The 17374-nt window shown below is 38.5% G+C and overlaps 1 protein-coding gene across 2 annotated transcripts in view; it reads right to left on the bottom strand.

Annotated features, from left to right (window-relative positions):
• Nucleotides 1–534: 534 nt before the first annotated feature.
• The window catches only part of ACTR2 (actin related protein 2), a 36406-nt gene continuing 19566 nt past the window's right edge, over nucleotides 535–17374 (bottom strand). For both annotated transcript variants that reach the window (XM_026017780.2, XM_026017779.2), the window contains 5 exons: nucleotides 15139–15275; nucleotides 12371–12520; nucleotides 10114–10259; nucleotides 6195–6327; nucleotides 535–3227 (listed from right to left, as the gene is read on the bottom strand). In XM_026017780.2, the coding sequence (XP_025873565.1) occupies nucleotides 3057–3227; nucleotides 6195–6327; nucleotides 10114–10259; nucleotides 12371–12520; nucleotides 15139–15275 (737 nt within the window). In that variant the 3' untranslated portion in view covers nucleotides 535–3056. The remainder of the gene's footprint in view (nucleotides 3228–6194; nucleotides 6328–10113; nucleotides 10260–12370; nucleotides 12521–15138; nucleotides 15276–17374) is intronic.

Below are 17374 nucleotides of genomic sequence, written 5' to 3'. Positions count from 1 at the left end.
GAGATAGAGAAAGGCAGAGACATAGGCTGAGGGAGAAGCAGGCTCCATGCACCGGGAGCCCGATGTGGGATTCGATCTCGGGTCTCCAGGATCACGCCCTGGGCCAAAGGCAGGCACCAAACTGCTGCACCACCCAGGGATCCCGGGATTTTTTTTTTTTTAATAATAGAACAACACGGAACTGGAACTGAACCTCGCCTGACAACTAGTGTGAAGTTGTCAATCCAATTTGCATTAGCAAAAATGAAAATATGAATAAAAATAAAATGAGGGCAGCTCAGGTGGCTCAGCAGTTTAGCGCCACCTTCCACCCGGGGTGTGATCCTGGAGACCTGGGATCGAGTCCCACGTTGGGCTCCCTGCATGGAGCCTGCTTCTCCCTCTGCCTGTGTCTTGGCCTCTCTCTGTGTCTCTCATGAATAAATAAATAAAATCTTTAAAAAATAAAAATAAAATGAAAAATGAAATAAAATAAAAATAAAACGAAATAAAATAAAGAGAAAAATGATAGGCAAAACCAACACAAAATTCAAATTTACTTTCAAAAATCTGATTTTATTTTCTGAATCAAAAAGAAGTGTATTCACGTTAAATGTAGAATGTTTACTGTCCATTGATCTCTCAAAATGCTTTCCAGATATTAACAACAGTGCTTAGAACTGTGTAAAAAGTCAACATCCAATACCACGTTTTAAAGAAAAGTTTAAATGTAGGACTTATCTCCAAGAAACCCTTCTCAAAGGTCAAGGCATTGGCAATTCCAATTTAAAAATAATTTTAATCATTATTGGAAATTTAAGTGACAATGGTTTCCAAGAGCTAAACATCAGATCTTTTTTAAAACAGAAAAAAATTTTAATTTCTGAGGGACTCCCGACCTAACAACTTCAATTAAACGTAGTATTTCCACTACCCCCCAGATTACTAAATGCATTATTTTGCCTTGGAATAGGAAAATTAGAAAATGGAAATTTTAAAATTATACTATTTATATATATAAATACACCATTTTAACTGTCATGTTTGCTAGCAGAATTATGAAAGTAAAACCAAATTCTATATTCAAGGGACAAATGATAAATGATCTTTCATTGTTCTAAGAGTCCATCCTAGTCCTTGTTGTTTTCTACCCTCATATATTAAAATCATGACCAAAGGCTAAGAGTTAATCCATTTACCTTAAATGAACAGCTGGGTAGCTACTGTCCTATATTTGTGTCCTTTAGCCCAGGACTCAAAGGCTGGGGGATTTAGAAGAACATGATTTAGGAACACTTCAGAATTCCAAAATGACTGACATCCATGTCCCTCCACTCTGGTACACGTTATTCATAGGCTATTCATGTGTACTGAAGCATGGCCAGCATGCAAACTTCTTTTACTTGTTTCAAATTGAGGTAAAACAGACAAAAAATACTTAATATTAACAGAAGCTGCATAATTAAAACTAACCTGCTTTTGCTTATTTCATATAAATTGATTTTTAAGTTTGCTCACAAAAAAAGACTCTAAAGCCAATAACCTCTCTAATTTCAGTCACCTAAAAATTGAGCTTCTTTGCTCAAAACCATTATTAGTAAAGAATATTTTGAAATGAATAAAAACATATTTTCCCCAGAATCTGCATCTTGTCCTTAGCGTGATACAATTTATTACTTTATTTTTCAAATTTAGAAAGAATTCAAGTCTGAGTACTATTTGATGTTTTCTCAGTAACAAAGCAATACCGACGGGATTCATAAATAGGATTTTCCTGACAGACGGGAAAGTCTGCTAACATTTAAGAAATATCAACAACTCTTCTTTCAAGTGTAAGGTGGCTGAGATTTACTAGTTATGATTACTTTTTCAGTACAAATACAAATTTAAATCTTGATTTTTTTTTTTTTGCCAATGTTTTAAGTAGTCAAATTTTACTCCACTTTCAGGTTTCAAATTAAAATAATAATAATAAAAAACTAATGAAAATTACCCAACTGGCAACAAGTCCCATATTTTAATGTTATTTTTAACCCAACAATTATAACCTACTGCCAGTAATTATTTATATGTATCTACTTATTCTTATTAAATAAGCACTGGTCAGTTATATAAAAGAGTAACTGCAAGAATGGTACTTGGCACTGGATTACCTTAATGCTTCTGGTATAAAAAGAAGCACTCTTAAGCACTTTTTAAATCTGTAATTTGAATTTCCAAGAGCATTTTTAAATTGTTAATTTTCCACTGATAGATTCTAGGGAGTCTACTCCCAGCTAACATGGTTGATTTAAAAAACAAAACAAATAAATCCCTAAGCCACATGGTAATGTAATGGAATATTACACTTGCTTTTTATATCATGGAAACAGTTCCAGGCAGACCAAAAGTAGAAGAAAACCTGCCAAATCAAAGTACTGCAAATAAATTTCATCTTAGATATCTCAGAGCAGAAAAGCTCAAAAATCAAAAAGTCAAAATCAAAAGACCACTCCCTGCCCCCACGCAAAAAACCCACCCCAAACACTTTAATTCTGAGCCTAACATTTCCCTAAAATGTTAATTCCAGAAGCTTTAAGGTACTTCAACTGTGCAGTAACTGTTGAAAGCACCACACCAGAGGAAATGCCGTAAAGGGGTCAACAGCTGCCCGCCCATGCCTTACCACCCCCACCCCAATAATATGTAAAAAGCTCCTGTAAAGTTTTTTCTTATGCTAATGAAGGCATACCACCTAGTGTGCTAAAGACTAAAACTAGCAGCATTAGAGCAGTAATGTGAAAATAGGAAGCCGACAGCAATGATCTAAATGCCTACTTAGAAGAAACAAAGCAGCAGACAGGACCCTTTGCCCTCTCGTTGTGTTTGTAGGGAAGTGGTTGAATTAAACAGATTTACCCACATTAACAAAAATTTAACAAAGCTTCCCCAAGACACCAGAATAAAACCTGACCTTTCCAGTCAAAGGGCACAGAGAGGACTCTTCCATGTCCTGGAGTTGAATGAGTTCAAAGATTGGCAATAAAGGAAAAAAGAAAGCATTTAGGGGTGTGATGCGAACAAGCTCTGGAGTTAGTTTATCGAACAGTCACACCAAGTTTCTCCAGCACACGAACACCCTTTTCTTGGTATTCTTGTCGGGTCATCCAGAAGTTGTCTTTGTCTTTCATGATATCTGCTAGAACTGCACCACCCAGGAACACCATATGCTTTCTGCGCGGTGGGTCTTCGATGCGGATCTTAAATTTCTAAAGGGGAAAAACAAGATCATAATATGTCACAAGTGCATAAAGCTTTCTGCTTTATGAAAATGATTTTTTCATATATTCTCCTGCTGAATTCTCACAAGTCCTGTGACATAAGTAGGACGGCACGATTCCGTATCTGAGACAGTGACATTTTTTGTATATTGCCCAAAGCTCACAGCTAGGAGATCACACACATCCATCCCAGTGCGCTCAGAACAGCCCTCATTTATACCCGTTGCCCCAACACTATTAACAACACCCCCGTCACTCTCAAAAGTGTCTTGATTTGACCAAGAGATTTCTACAATCAGCCTACTGAGAGCACAAGTACCAGAGTCCTGATTGTCGCAGGTTTTCCAATCTCCTGGTGACGACCACATGAACAAATCACTTAGCCAGATGTCAAGAGTTTGGGTAAGAGGACTTCCACGGTTTCTTCAAGGTCTAATGCCTCTAAATCATAGAGGAAGGGGTCCCATGTAACAGTAAGGTTGAAATTCTTTTCTTATAAGCAAAGCTCACTTTATATTGTCTCAAATTCAAATGAAATGTTCTCAAAATAAACAAGACCAAATACGGTCAAGTAAACCACGGGGATGCTGGAAAAATTGAACACAGCAACCAAAATTAAAGACAAGTGGGACAAGTTTTACACTCTGTAGCCACTCTTGATTATGTAACCACATAAAGACATACCTCAACCTTCAACCTTGCATGCGTGTGCGCTCTCTCCACCACTTCCTGGTGTTGTCCTTAGTGACTTGGTCCTTCTCTCCCTTAAGTCTTATACTCATGTGGCCTAACACCAACTACCGACTACTTCACAGCTGCCCCCAGCAACTGAATACGACAGGTGAGAAACTCGACAGGTGAGAAACTCAACGTCTTGGTTTAACTGCATCACTTCTGTCACTTGAGCCCCTCAAGTGCAGCTCGGCAACTCCATGACACGTGTCTTCTCTCTTCTACTCACAACCATTCCATACCTCCTCCACTTCATAAACCTCCACCATCTCCCCCCTCCCTCCGAGCCTAACTCAGCCTTCTACAATCTTTCTTCCTCCCTCCAGCAACAATCTACTAACCACACCAGACTCAGCGATCCTTTTTAAAACAAGTCAGACCCTATCACTTCCCTGCTCAAAATCCTTCCCAGGCTTTCTATCTCACTAGGAGTGAAGCTAAAGCCTTCACTGTGGCTGAACAAGCCTTGCCTCCAACCACCTTTCTAAGCTCACTCCCAAGCCTCCTTGGGCTCACTCCTTCCCCTCTGGCCACGCCTGCACATTTCCAACAGCCCTTGCCGTTCCTGCCTGGAAGTCTTCGCACCGAGGGTTACGAGGCTCACCGCTCACTCTATTTAGGTCTCTGCTCAGAACCAATCCCTCAGAGCCCGGCCCTGACCACACTATAGAAAGATGCATACCACCTCCCCAGTCACTAGAGCTTTCTAGCCCCTGACCTTACTTCACTTTTCCTCACCGTGCCTTTTACTACGGACACACTCGCGGAATCCGAGTGGGGATCTGGTTTCTATTTACTACTGTTTTGCTTGTTTGAGCACCTAGACAAGTGTTTGGCACCCAGAAGCAGTTCAAGAAATAATCACCTGAGACTAATTTTAAACTCTATGCATAACTCAAAAATAGACAAATAAGCAAAATACTTAAACAAGGCTCCTTTTGAGTCTTTTAGTTTGTCCAATGCATATGAATCCACATTCAATTTTCACAATCTGAGTCACAGTTGAAAGATATGACATTAGTATCTCTGATATATACAGTCCCCTGTAATATGTAATCTCATTATCTACAACAGCAGATCAAAGTTGCTAGGACAAAGCTCAGCGATTAACTCAGAATTAAATGACTCCCAGCTGAGTGCATAGTATATACACTATACCTCACACACTCCAGCGTTTGTAGGAAAAAAAAAAAAATCAATCCCAAATAACCATCAACTATTATATACTAGTTCATACGTTACTTTTTATTCTATACATTGACAAGTACCAATTAACACCTGTTTCAGGAGCTAAGATAGCTGATGGGGATTCAAAATATTTGACATATGATGTTTTACAATCTGATTAGGGAAATAAGACATATGCAAGAAACAGTCAGAAAAAATAACCTAAAATCAGAAAAATGAAACAGTCCAAGAATAACAATGAAGGCTGATTACATATCCTAAAAGTAAGTTAAAAATCATCCCAAAACATCAAAGAAGCATTTCTCTCTCCATAGTACAGCAGTCCCCACTTATCTGTGGCTTTGCTTTCTGTGGTTTCAGTTACCCATGGTCTGGAAGCAGATGATCTCTTTCTGACATATCACTACATCAAAAGGCCTGCATAACGCACGTCACCTCATCATGTAGGCATTTTATCCTCTCATATCATCACAAGAGTACAGTACAGTAAGATATTTTGAGAAAGAGACGTTCATATAACTTTTATTCTACTATATTGTTATAACTGTCCTATTTTGTTGTTATTGTTAATCTCTTACTGGGTCTAATTTATATATTACTTATCATAGGTGTTCTTGTATAGGAAAAAACATAGCAACCTGGGATTCAGTATTATCTGTGGTTTCAGGCATCCACTGGAGGTCTTCAAACCTGTCCCCCACAGCAAAGGGTCTGGGGGAGGGACTTCCCTCGGCAGGTTCTTCCCGCATTTAGAGGCAGCTGACTCCAGGCTATTACAGATGAACCGGAACATTTGGCCCTGGACCTCACTGCCTCGGGCCACTGAATACAGAGCTGGCCAGGCCGTACCACCGTTCTCAAACAGAGCTTACCTCCAGTCATTGAATTCTCCCTAGCTCTTCAAGGCTGCATGGGACTGCATTAATAATTTGTTTAGGAAGACTTCTTGCTCCCTCTGGTGGCTGTCAAGATTCACAAGCTACTTTACAGGGTTTTAAAAGTATGTTAACAGTTGCATTATTGATCTATACTTACGGAAAGTTTTTCCACATCTCCCTTTAAAACTCGTTCTAGGTAAAGCTGTTTAAGTTCTCGTTCCAACCGTGATGGCAGCCCAGGGTACATAGTAGATCCTCCAGAGAGCACGATGTGCTTATAGAATTCAGATCTGGAAGGACATAAAAGGTACTCGTTTGGGGTTTCAGATGAGGAAAACAGTCTTTCAGTTTCTTTTATATCTGTCGGCCTCAGGGGGATTGCTGGGAGAATTAAACAAAACTCAACATGGAAGTTGCGGGGCTGAATGTTTGCTATTCACACTGCCATTAGATAACCAACCCTCTGTACATGTGAAATACTGTAATTTTAATGAAATGACTTCTAAAGCATATGACATACTTTCTTGCAAATATAACTGAGCCTTAAAATCTTAAAAAAGATTTTCTTTCTTGAGAGAGTGAGCGAGCACCGGGGGGCGGGGAGGAGTCAGAGGAGAGGGACAAGCAGACTCTGCACTAAGCATGAAGCCTGACTCCAAGCTCAATCTCACAACTCTGAGATCACGACCTGAGCCGAAATCAAGAGTCGGATGCCCAACTGACTGAGCCACCCAGCTGCTCCAGTAATTGAGCATTCAATAATAACCATAGTTTACATTATAAACTTCCACTATTTGGAATGTCTTATCACAGTGCTTCCCTGGAGCCACCGTGATGTGGTTGTTACTATAATTAACCATTTTCTACTATGATTTCAGTTCTTGCTTTTCAATTTTTCCATTTGCCTTTTGTTCTTTTGCTTTGGAACTGCCTGCTGTTATTTTAGGTGAGATTGAGGTGTTTGCTTATTATAGCAGTCCTCTCTTTCTCCCTTAAAATACGCTAATGGTTATGATACCAGATAATCAAATCTAAAGTAACTGCATATGCAGTAAAAGTAACATAACTGAGTGAGGGTCTGAGGAGCTCTTCTCATAGAAAAGTTCAGGAGCCAAGTCACATCTATTTTAGCCTCACTCAAACTGGCTTCCAATGGCTCAGGCTATTATAATCCCAGCTTATAGAAGAGCGGTTTTTATATTTACTTGCACAAGTATGCACATGAGTATAGCATTTGCAGCTGAGATATGGCTACACATGGTAGGTACCCACCGGCATTTACATGGACATCTTGAACATGCAGAACACACAAAAGTTGAGCTGTGCTACTTCTCAATGCTAACTCTATCATAAGGGTACTGAACCTGACTCCAGTGCTTTGGGAATGACAAAACTTGAATCACCGCCAATAGGCATACACTTTCAAATGCAATTTTACTATTAATGATTGTTAAATCAAGGGATGAAAGTAACTACATAATCCCTACTATGAGAATTTACTCCCTACTAGAAGTTTAGATTTTTGGATCATCTTCCATTAAATTGATTGCTTGTTATAAGACAACTGCTATTTTTATTACTTTCCATTATTATTCTGCTCCTCAGTCATTGCACAAAAATTCGCTTGGTGCTTATTTAATTCAGGGTTAACCAGACAAGTAAGCAAACAATTGCCTTTTACAAAATGCTTCTGAGTAAATTCCTCCATGACCTGAGTGTATAGAAGAAAGGCTTTTCAACTAGGACTCAAATCCTGGGTGCAATAAAAGGTTATAAATTTATTTGATACTGAGTAAATACAAATTTTTGTATAGCCAAAAAACACTATAAGCAAGAGACAAATGGAATTAGGACATGTATCTGCAATAGATATCACAGAGCTATTAATATAAATATAAAAAGAACTTTTAAAAACGGAGAGGGAGAATTGCAAAAATTCTACAGAAGCAGCAGCCAAAGCCATGAACAGATAATCCACCAGAAAAAGATAAAACCAGCCCTAAACATAGAAAAATACGTTCACCTTCACTTTTAAGTAAAATACAAATTCAAACTACATTGAGATATCACATTAGTCTCATGACTGGCATAAAAGTTAAAAAGCTGCCAAACCATGACCAGCTGTGGAGACACAGGTGCCCTCATCTATTACGGTAGGAAAGAGGAGGGTCCCACTTGCCACAGAGGGCACTGAGCAGTAACAAAACTACATGCCTTTATTTATCCTTTGACCTAACAATTCCCTCTCTCAAAATTTTTTCAGAATATACACACCCACCAGTACAAAAATGTGTGCACAAGGTTATTAACTCCAACATTATTTGTGTGCAAAAATACTGGAATCTACCTAAAGAACCAAGATTCACTGAACAGACCATGATATGTATACACTGGAAAAAAGGAGGATGACCCCTAGGAAATGGTACAGGACTGTTTAGGATATATTAAGTCAAAGAAGTAAAGTGCAAAAAAGCATTTATACTATGCTACCTTTTGTGTAAGCACACACTCAGAAAGGATAAGCCTGAAACTAATGAGACCAGTTACCTACAAGAGAGAGAACTAGGGTGGAGAACAAGGGGTGGGGACAGTCATATTTCCAAGGATCCTTTTTATATAGTTCCAACTATACATATGGTAATGTTTCATCCACAAAATTATAGATAAGCCAGGACTATCCTGTGCCACAAAACAATGTGCTCAAAGAGATAACAGCATGTCAAAGGACACAGAGGTATGTTTGAAGGGGCTCTCACTGGCCAAATCAGGAAGAATGTGAGCATCAAAATAAAGACAGTAATAAATTATAATCACCAGACAAAGTCATGAGTCCATGATAACAAAACAAGGAAAAGCACCTCCTCATGCTAGAATGCTAATTAATAAATATAGAAGGAATGATAGAATTAGAAAATCACCTTTAATAAAAAAGGATTTAGGCAAGAATCATCAACAGACACTAAAAAGGGTGGTGGGCAGAGTTTGACGAGGAATAGGAGATCAACACAGTCTCAAAGAATTTTCCTACAAAAAGGAGAATTATAGACCAATATCCCGGATGAACATGGATGCAAAAATTCTCAACAAAATACTAGCCAATAGGATACAACAATACATTAAGATTATTCACCATGACCAAGTAGGATTTACCCCGGGATGCAAGGCTGGTTCAACACTCGTAAAACAATCAATGTGATTCATCACATCAGCAAGAGAAGAATTTTCCTACAAATTACTTATAAACTAAGAAAAAATACAAAAACTAAACAGGAAGCTTCATTAAGAGCTTACTACTACTAATATCACCAACAAAAACCAACAGATCCCATCTGTGGATGGGAGACCCTGATAAGCACATACCACCTAAGTAGTATTCCAGCCCCAAATCCGTAACCTGAATCTACTCATGAGAAAATATTCAAACTCAAGTTGAGAAAAATTCTCTAAAATAACTGGCCTGTGGTCTAAAAAGATGTCACTGTCATAAAAAGATAAAAGAGACATGACAACTATATACACTGTGTGATCATAGACTTGATAATCGCCTGAGGGAAAGAACTGTATAAAGGACATTACTGGGACAGGAGGTGAAACTGAAAAGTGGATGGCAGCTAACAGTAGATCAGTAATCAATCTCCTGAGCTCAATAACCGCACTGTGGCTCTAAGAGAATACAACACCTCTCTTCTCAGGAAATACAAAGCAAGTACTGAGGAGTAAAGAGGACTTGCTTACGTGCTCGACGTACTCTCAAAAGGCTCAAGAAAAATGAGAGAGGGAGAATGACAGAAGAAACATACACAACATCAAACTAAGAATGTGACACTGGGTAGAGGGTATACATGAGTTCTCTATATCATTCTTGAAATTTTTCCTTAATTTTGAACTATTAAAAAAAAAGTTTAAGGTCGTTTCTGAGACTCAATGATATATACTCCACATCCAGTGCCACCCTCAAAACATTCTTTTGCCTTATGTGTTCAAAAACATGAGTGAGGTAATAGACAACTTGGTCATTTTAACTGCACACACTCCATCTACTGACAAATAACTTTGAAACTATCATTATGATGTACCTGGTATCAATGTCAGCTGCCTGGATTGTGTTAAAAAGCAATTCAGCAACACCTACTCCCTCAACATTGATCAAGTGAGGCTGAAATAAAGCTTCTGGTGCTTCAAATCTCTCTCCCCCAACTTTGATAATGCGGCCATCTGGGAGCTAGGAACCAAGAATAACAGGTATTAGTCAGCAAAACATTAAAAAATTTCCCAGTGTTCTTTAGAACACTAGTACTTCAAACACATCTGTTCTATAACCAAAATCACTTATCAACATGTTTCTTCTAAAATAAGTCTTTCAAAAAGGAAAAAAAGGTAAAATAAAATACGGTTAGTTATTATCATGCTGTTCTGTTTTTAAAAATACAGAACATGCCAACATGCCATGCTCCAACACATCAGGAATTTCTTGGAAAAATCACCAATGCATGGATGTGTTATGTTCCATTGCTGTGTGCAGTTGAGCATAAAAAGGAAGCAATAAACTCGTGCATTTGGATTACTGCTGGTGTCAATGCTGCTTCTCTATTTTAACATATTTGTGATTTATTTTTACCATGTAGCAGAGCATAGACACATTCAGTTAAAAACTTTAAAGAATTTACCAAATAATTACACTGTGAAACTTTACTCTTTTGCCATCATCAGTTTCATCAGTCTACTCTTATTTGTTGTGCAGCTGACCCAACAACACAAGTTTGAACTGCATGGGTCTACTGACACACGGTTCTTTTTCAATAAATAGAGTACTGTAAATGTACTTTCTCTTCCTTATGATTTTCTTAACATTTTCTTTTCTACCTTACTTTATTGTAAGAACATGGTATATAATGTATATACAAAATATGTGTTAGTCAACTGTTCATGTTATTGGCAAGGCAATAACAGGAGGTCATTAGTGGTTAAGTTTTGAGGGAGTCAAAAGTTATACAATGCATAGGGGAATGGCGCTCCCAGCCCCTGTGCTGGTCAAGGGTCAACTATATATTTTGTAATCCACCTCAAATTCTTTGAGAAAGGAGGGGAGAAATTAAATAAAACATGTTTGACATTTGTAGTTCCCTCATCTTTTTTCTCATGCCATATTCTTCCAAATAAGTCATGTAGGTGAAAAATTATAAATCTAGAGGTACTATCAAAAAAGCTTTAGTTTTAAATTTTATTTATCTTATTTTACTTATTTATTCATGAGACACACACACACACACACACACACAGAGGCAGAGAGAGATGCAGGTTCCCCAACGCAGCACTCGATCCCAGGACTCCAGGACCACGCCCTGAGCCAAAGTCAGATGCTCAACCACTGAGCCACCCAGGCGTCCTTCAAAAAAGCTTTAGAAAAGAATCGCCAGGGCAAATCTGGAGATCATTAAGTTGCTTGTCAATTATCTGGATCAGTATTGCTTAAAAATAAGACAATTTTATAAAAATTAAGTTATTCTTAAAATGACTATTTCAAACATACTTGTGATCTGCAGAGCCTACATGAATCAAATGGTTGAAGAATACTTGCTTTTACTGCCTATTACTTGATTTCGTTTTAGTAATAACTAGATCAAATACGAGATATGGAAGTACTTTAAACCCAGATGACAATTAAGATAACAAGAAGTTAAAAATGCAGGTAGAATCAACTCCCCTAGTATAACCAGGGGTCTGAGTTCTGAGTCTTCCCAGTTACACTTTCAAGTTAACGTCTGTTTTGAACATCTCATTAAGAAAATACAGTCAGGAAAAGACTGCCACCTGCTGAGTTACTGGAGCAATGCTACAGGATGAGCACTTGCCAAACTGTGCTTCATACAACACGAGTGTCATGCATGAAATGCTGGAATCCTGTAGTCTAATAAGGCTGAGAAACAGGCAGTATGCCATATTCTCACAGGCACACACATACTAGCACAACAAAGATTCTGAGAAATTCTTCAGTAAAGCGGAACCGACTCCCAAACTTACCAGACAATGTAAACACATGTTGAAAAATGCTACTCCAGATACTAGAATCTCAAAATAACATCTCTTATCTAATTATGTCTTAAGGTAGAAAAGCAAGTTATGGTTCTTGCCGTATTTCACATTATGTGGTGTCTAAAATAACTAAATCAAAGAAACTTATTATAGAAAGACATTAAAGGTCACATATATACACATACCATAACAACCCAAAAACAAAAATACGGATTCTAAGAAAACCTACATAAGCACACACCAATGATCATGGTCCTCCATTTTAAACCCACATATATATTAAATACTGGAAATACTTACTGTATAAGATTCAACTAATACTGTGGTTTCTAAGGCCAGCTTCTGCTCTTGCTCAATATTATACCCCACATAACACAATTTTTCTTTAATCATGCGAACTGTTTCAAAGTCAGCAGAATGGTTGAAGGCATATCCTCGTAAAAGCAGCAGCTGATACAAAAAACAGTAAATTCACAATTATTCTGTGAGTTCAACTCTGGCAAAAGCTGTCACGGCTCACGAAATAGCTCATGCCCATAACAAATGGACAGTGAATCCTTAGGTCTTACAGAAGGTTTCAGAAATAGGAGTAGTACTTTCCATAGAAGGATTTATATTTCGATTGTACAGAGAGTGAAAGAATGAACAGTTCATGAATAATAAATGGGTAAAACAAGTTAAAAAAACTATACTAGTTTTTAAAAATTACTGCTTGAGGGGATCAAGCAGTACGCCTGGGTGGCGTAGCGGTTTGGTGCCTGCCTTTGGCCCAGGGCGCGATCCTAAAGACCCGGGATCGAATCCCACGTCGGGCTCCCAGTGCATGGAGCCTGCTTCTCCCTCTGCCTGTGTCTCTGCCTCTCTCTCTCTCTGTGTGACTATCATAAATAAATAAATAAGAAAGAAAAATAAATAAATAAAAATAAAAATTACTGCTTGAGTGCTAATGTTTAGATGGTTTTGATAAATAATCAAAAGTCTACGTATTAATAAATAGTTTAGTACCAGACTCCTATAATCTGCCATTTGCTCAATTAATGCTATACTCATGAAATACCCCTAGGTCTTAGAAAGTTTTATCCCTAACTTCTAATATTATATCTGATAATATTTATATTAGCAAGAGCATTTGCTAATCAAATACACAATGAGAATTCAAGTAGCTAAAAACAAAACAAAAAGAAACAAGAAAAGCCATAATATGCATCATGAATAAATTGGACTTTTCATATAAAAACTTAAAAATTAATCCCCTAATCTCTGTGAGAAAATCCCTGGAAATTCCTCAAACGGAATTTTGGCTTGGAATGAGAATATTATAGTTTTCATTAACTTAATCTCATTACTTAAATGAGATGAAAGGAACTCAATGTCAAGGTGAAGACTTAATACAAACCCATTTTACTGCACAGACATCACCCAAGAAGAGTTTCTCAACAGGAGCACCAATGATACATTGTGGACCTTAATGACTCTCTGTTGTGGGGGCTGCCCATTCACTGTAGGATGTTTAGTAGCGTTCCTACACAGCTGGAGAAACCAAAACATGTCTCTCTCTAGACATTGCAAAATGTCCCTGGGGGACAGCATCACCCCTGGTGGAGGAGCCACTGACCTGGGGTATAACCACTAGTTATACTAACCAGTCTAAACTAAAAAAACAAAACAAAACAAAACTCATGCCTCTAAATGACAGTCTTATATGCTTTCTCAGGCAATATTTTATTATTTATAAGATTTTATTTATTTATTTATTCACGAGAGACACAGAGAGAGAGAGGCAGAGACAGAGACAGAGACAGAGGGAGGAGAAGCAGGCTTCATGCAGAGAGCCCGATATGGGACTCAATTCTGGAATTTTGGGATCATGCTCTGAGCCAAAGGCAGATGCTCAATCACTGAGCGACCTAGGCATCCCATTTCAGCAATATTTTAAATAAAATTATACTAATTATATTTAGAACTAAACTTTAATATGTAGTAAACACTAAAAACTGGATATATTCCATGAAAACTACTAAATATTGAAGTCTGGTACAACTGGGCCCGATTGTTTAAAGATTTGAGAGAGATCTTGCACATCTGTGCCAGTAGGGCAGAGGCAGAGAATCTCAAGCAGACTCCCTACCCAGTGCAGAGCCCAATGTGTGGCTTGACACTGGGCTCAATCTCATAGCCCTCAGATCATGACCTGAGCTGAAACCAAGAGTCAGATGCTTAACTGGGCCCTGTTTTTAATCAAGCATCATTAATTTACTATCACTGTTTTTCTGGGGAAAGACAAGAAAAGGGAATCCAATCAAGATTATGGTTTTAACACATGGTTTTTGTTTTCTTAAAGATTTTATTTATTTGAGAGAGCGCGCGCATGCGTGCACAAGCAGGGGGGATGAGGGGAGACAGAAGGAGGACAAGCAGACTTCCTGCTGAGCAGGGACTCTGACAATGTGCGGCTCAATCCCAGGACTGTGAGACCATGACCTGAGCCGAAGGCAGACACTTAAAAGACTGAGCCACCCAGGTGCCCCTCAAAGAAAGGTTTTATGGCAGAAAAGGCTGCCTCTCTTGTTCAAGAAGTTTTAAGGTCTCTTCTTAGTCCCCAGTCCTCAGGAGTAGCAAACATAATTACGTAATGATGTATTCTATTCTCATTACTATACCTGAGAGCATGTGTGTAAATCTTACACCGGTTTTTTATATGAATAATGGGGTAAATGGGTCATTCCCTCTGTGGTACAGAAGATCTGCTATGATCCTGACAGGATACATTCAAATATGTTAAGTCAGTAAAAACCAAATTACAAAAGCCAATTTCTTTCTTTCTTTCTTTCTTCTTTTTTAAAAAATATTTTATTTACTTATGTGACACTGAGAGAAAGAGGGCGGGGGAGAAAGCAAGCACAGCAAGGTAAAAGGCAGAGGGAGAAGGCTCCCTGCTGAGTAGGGACATTGCAAGGCTCCATCCCAGGACCCCGGGATCATGACCTGAGCTGGAGGCAGACACTTAACTGACTGAGCCACCCAGGTGCCTCTAAAAGCAAATTTCTGTGACACCTTCTTCTGCTTACCTTGATAAGATATCTGGTAATATCCCTTCCAGCAATATCCAGTCTCCTGGTAAGGTGAGGGAGAGAAAAGCCTTCATACACTGGACATATGTGAGTTACACCATCTCCAGAGTCCACCACTACTCCAGTCAATAAACCTGTGTGAGAACCAGTAGGTTTTAAATAAAAAGCCAAATCAGAAAAATCAGAGTGAGCAAATTTCAAAAATTAGTACAGAAGCCAAACTAGAAACTTCACCAACCAGAATGGTCTAGAAGTCAGCATTTCTTTATTATTTGTTATTTTGCAATTTACTTCTAACATCTAGACACTAAAGTGAATGTTCTCTGACACACGTCTCTTGTGAGACTTTTAGTCTAACCACGCGCTACCCCAGGAGATGGGAAGAAAGATTCTGAAACCTATACTGAAAAACATGTTCTTAAAGCTCAGTATAATTCGCTTATTTTTCTTTCCAATTTAATCTTGATCCCTGAATTGCCCTGAAGTGAAATTTTCTTTTAATTTAATTTTTTAAAAAAGATTTTATTTATTCATGAGAGAGAGAGAGAGAGAGAGACAAAGGCAGACGGAGAAGCAGGCTCCACGCAGGGAGCCCGACGTGGGACTCGATCCCAGGTCTCCAAGATCACGCCCTGGGCCGAAGGTGGAGCTAAACCGCTGAGCCACCTGGGGATCCCCCTCTTTTTTTATTTATTTATTTTTACAGATTTTATTTATTTATTCATGAGACACAGAGAGAGAGAGAGGCAGAGACACAGTCAGAGGGAGAAGCAGGCTCCATGCAGGGAGCCTGACGTGGGACTCGATCCCGGGACTCCAGGATCACACTCTGTGCCAAAGGCAGGCGCTAAACCGCTGAGCCACCCAGGGATCCCCCCCCTTCTTTTTTTAATAAAAAAAATTTTTTTTAATTTATTTGACAGAGAGAGAACACAAGTAGGGGAGGGGCAGGCTGAGGCAGAGGGAGAAGCAGGTCCCCCCAGGGAGCGGAGAGCCCCATGCCAGGCTGGATCTCAGGACATTGGGATCATGACCTGAGCTGCAGGCAGATGCTTAACCGACAGGGCCACCCAGGTGCCCCTGAAGTGAAACTTTCTAAAGCATCACAGTAACTTTTATGAAAACCATTGTGAGATATAAATACTACACGAATTGATAGTGAACTTGTTGAAATAATGTACTTATTATTTTTTTTTTATAATATATTCCAAACTCTGTTTTGGAAAAATTCCTATTGATACTAGATAGCTGGACACTTGAGAACCATTAATCTTGGTTAGCCAAAGGATCACTTCAATTATTCACCAGAAACAGAAAGACAATGTCAGTTGAACCTTATACTAAAAGAACAGCAAAGAAGCTGCCTTGTTTCCCATACATATATTTAAAATAAAAGTGACTGCAAATGTTACCATCTGCATTAGGGTTAATTCAGGAAAAAAACAAAAACAAAAACCTTTTTCTGACTCAAATTTTCTAATAGTTAATAGTCTAATAATGTTTTTAACAACAACAACAAAAAACAAAAAACTTTTTTTAATCTTATAATATGCAATGTTTACAATTTTCTTCACTTGATCTTGCCCAAAAGGCCAAGAAGTGATTTTTCTTACCTGTTATTTTATCATTTTCACATCCCTGAATAGGCTCTCTCCCTTTCTTATTTTTATTTTTACTTATTAATGATTGATACAGAGAGAGAGAGAGAGAGAGAGATGCAGAGACACAGGCAGAGGGAGAAGCAGGCTCCATGCAGGGAGCCCAACGTGGGACTCGATCCCGGGTCTCCAGGATCAGGCCCTGGGCTGAAGGCGGCGCTAAACCGCTGAGCCACCAGGGCTGCCCCGCTCTCTCCCTTTCTTAATACAAACTTGAATGCACTATAATATTTACTCATGATTCATCTTTGATACATTCATTCAATCCATCTCCCTTTGAAGCTGGTATGTCTTGATTGATGATTTTCTTTCATAAAAAGCTTCATAAAAATCATCTACTGCCTTTTATTGCTGCATTCCTCTCGAAAAGAAACATTTCAGTGTAAAAAGAGGAATCCACATCATTAATTCAAAAATACTCCCAGTAACATTAACTAAAGAAGGGATTTACATTTCATTTTCCAAACAGACCTTCTCATCCACCTTCACCTTATTTTCTCCTACTCCCATAGGTTACAGATTAGCCCTCCCCTGTACAAATCTGACCCATTTCCCGGGGCACACCATTTTGCTAC

This window comes from Vulpes vulpes, chromosome 16, assembly GCF_048418805.1.
Source record: "Vulpes vulpes isolate BD-2025 chromosome 16, VulVul3, whole genome shotgun sequence".
Classification (NCBI taxonomy): Eukaryota; Metazoa; Chordata; class Mammalia; order Carnivora; family Canidae; genus Vulpes; species Vulpes vulpes.
This window is presented reverse-complemented; position numbering and strand designations above follow the sequence as displayed.